The following is a 1,719-nucleotide window of genomic DNA, read 5'->3' as shown; positions in this document are numbered from 1 at the left end:
GAATTTATGGTATTTAGGTGGTACTATGTTTGTTTCGATGCTGATCTCGTCATGGTTTGTAATAATTTGCGTATACGGGTTATCTCCCAAGCCAGTGTTGCCATCGAACAATGGAAACGATGCTCACTGAAAACGAAGCCAATGCATGACTAATCAAGACGAAGCCAATTCATTGAACCAAAACAATATTTATTTTAGACGGCCAACTGCAACACTGCGCAGAAATGGAAATTTTATAAAAATGAAGAAGCCTTCAAATTGTTTAAGAAGAGCGGTCATTCCACCATTACCAGCTCACATGAATATGCCTCGTCCAGTGTATTATATTAACGTTCCTACGGTGAATTATGCTAATCTGGCACCGTTGCGATTTGGTGAAAGAAATGGTGTGGATTTTGACAAAAATTGTTTGAAATGCTCATTGGATGGAAATTCACCCGTTTATAATGAAAAAGATCAAATGTTGCTCAATGCTAATGATTTGCGAAAGGAATGTGAAAAGCGCTTTTCTGCACTTGTATGATTGTTCGACATAATTACTATAATGCAACGTTAGCTCTTTGTTTATTTTTCTGACAAGTTATTTATTATTTATTGTTTGAACATTTAATTGTCTTTTAAAATGTCTTTTATTATGACTCTTGATTGTTGACTTCTATTGCCACATTAATGTGATTGTTGTGTTTTATTTTTTTATTATTAAAATTAACTTTGATAAAAATGTGATTTTGCTTTTGAATGAAAATGTAATGAGATAAACCGTTTTAGTTCTACCGAATTTTTCAAGTAAGCATATGTTCATCACTGACTTGCTTCCATTTTTGAATTTTTGCAATAACTTCTTCCTATATTTTCATTTCATCTCGCAAAAAATGATTTGCTTAATTTGTGACAAAGGTTTATTGAATTGTAAATTATTTGGAAGATCACCATTTTACCAGGTTTGGTGAATTGCATCAATTATTTATGTATAAGTGGAAAAAATGCATTATATACAGGAAACGTAGCATTAATGAATGACGTTATGGTGATTACTGGATCATTGTAAGATGATTTGGAAAAATATTTCTAGACACGCAGTAAAGTATGATTAAAGTTTCCTATTATTATGTGCTTTACGTGTTTATGGCAATAATCAGTGGTAGCTTAGACAATTCTGAAAAATGTAGAAATCTTTGCGCCGTTTATAACAAAATCCTGCTTGCGGCTGCTCCTATTATTTGATCCTGCACAACTGCTTTTGTGTTTTTGGTTACCAGTTCTTTTTGCCCGTTCAACAAATTTCCTACCATCGTATTATTGAATTTCAGTACATTTATCGAAATTGTTTTGTTTATCTTCAACAGTTTGCTGAAATGGAATTGAAAAAAGGACAATTTTTTTAAATGTCATGTTTTAGTTAATCAGAGAATGATGTAGGCAATGTAGAATGCTTGCTGTAAACTAATTAATCTTGAGCTTGACTTGACTCTGACGTAAACTTAACTTATAGAACAATATAATTATGAAGTACAGCTTTGTTGTGCAACACAGTATGACACCTCTTTATGCGTTTCTTCTGATTGGACGCCATTTTTGTTATATACTTTTATGCCGAAAATCTTTCATAATATAACTGCTATCATTGCACTGCAACAAGCCGACGTATCTACTGTTTGAGTTATTCATTATATGAAAAATAATGCACTCATTAATTTTATTATGATCTTTATAGCCTCT

At 32.1% G+C, this 1,719-nt stretch overlaps 1 protein-coding gene across 1 annotated transcript; it reads left to right on the top strand.

Moving 5' to 3' along the window:
• Positions 1-198: 198 nt before the first annotated feature.
• On the top strand, positions 199-1,385 carry Tsp_12407 (conserved hypothetical protein; the record flags this gene model as incomplete). Its single annotated transcript, XM_003370322.1, has 2 exons — positions 199-517; positions 1,311-1,385. Coding segments are annotated over 2 exons (394 nt in total), but the record flags the coding sequence as incomplete, so codon positions are not given.
• Positions 1,386-1,719: the final 334 nt, after the last annotated feature.

This window comes from Trichinella spiralis (genome assembly GCF_000181795.1).
Source record: "Trichinella spiralis strain ISS 195 chromosome Unknown Scfld946, whole genome shotgun sequence".
NCBI classification, from domain to species: domain Eukaryota; kingdom Metazoa; phylum Nematoda; class Enoplea; order Trichinellida; family Trichinellidae; genus Trichinella; species Trichinella spiralis.
The sequence above is the reverse complement of the archived record's forward strand: the minus strand, read 5'-3'. Positions and strand labels throughout refer to the sequence as shown.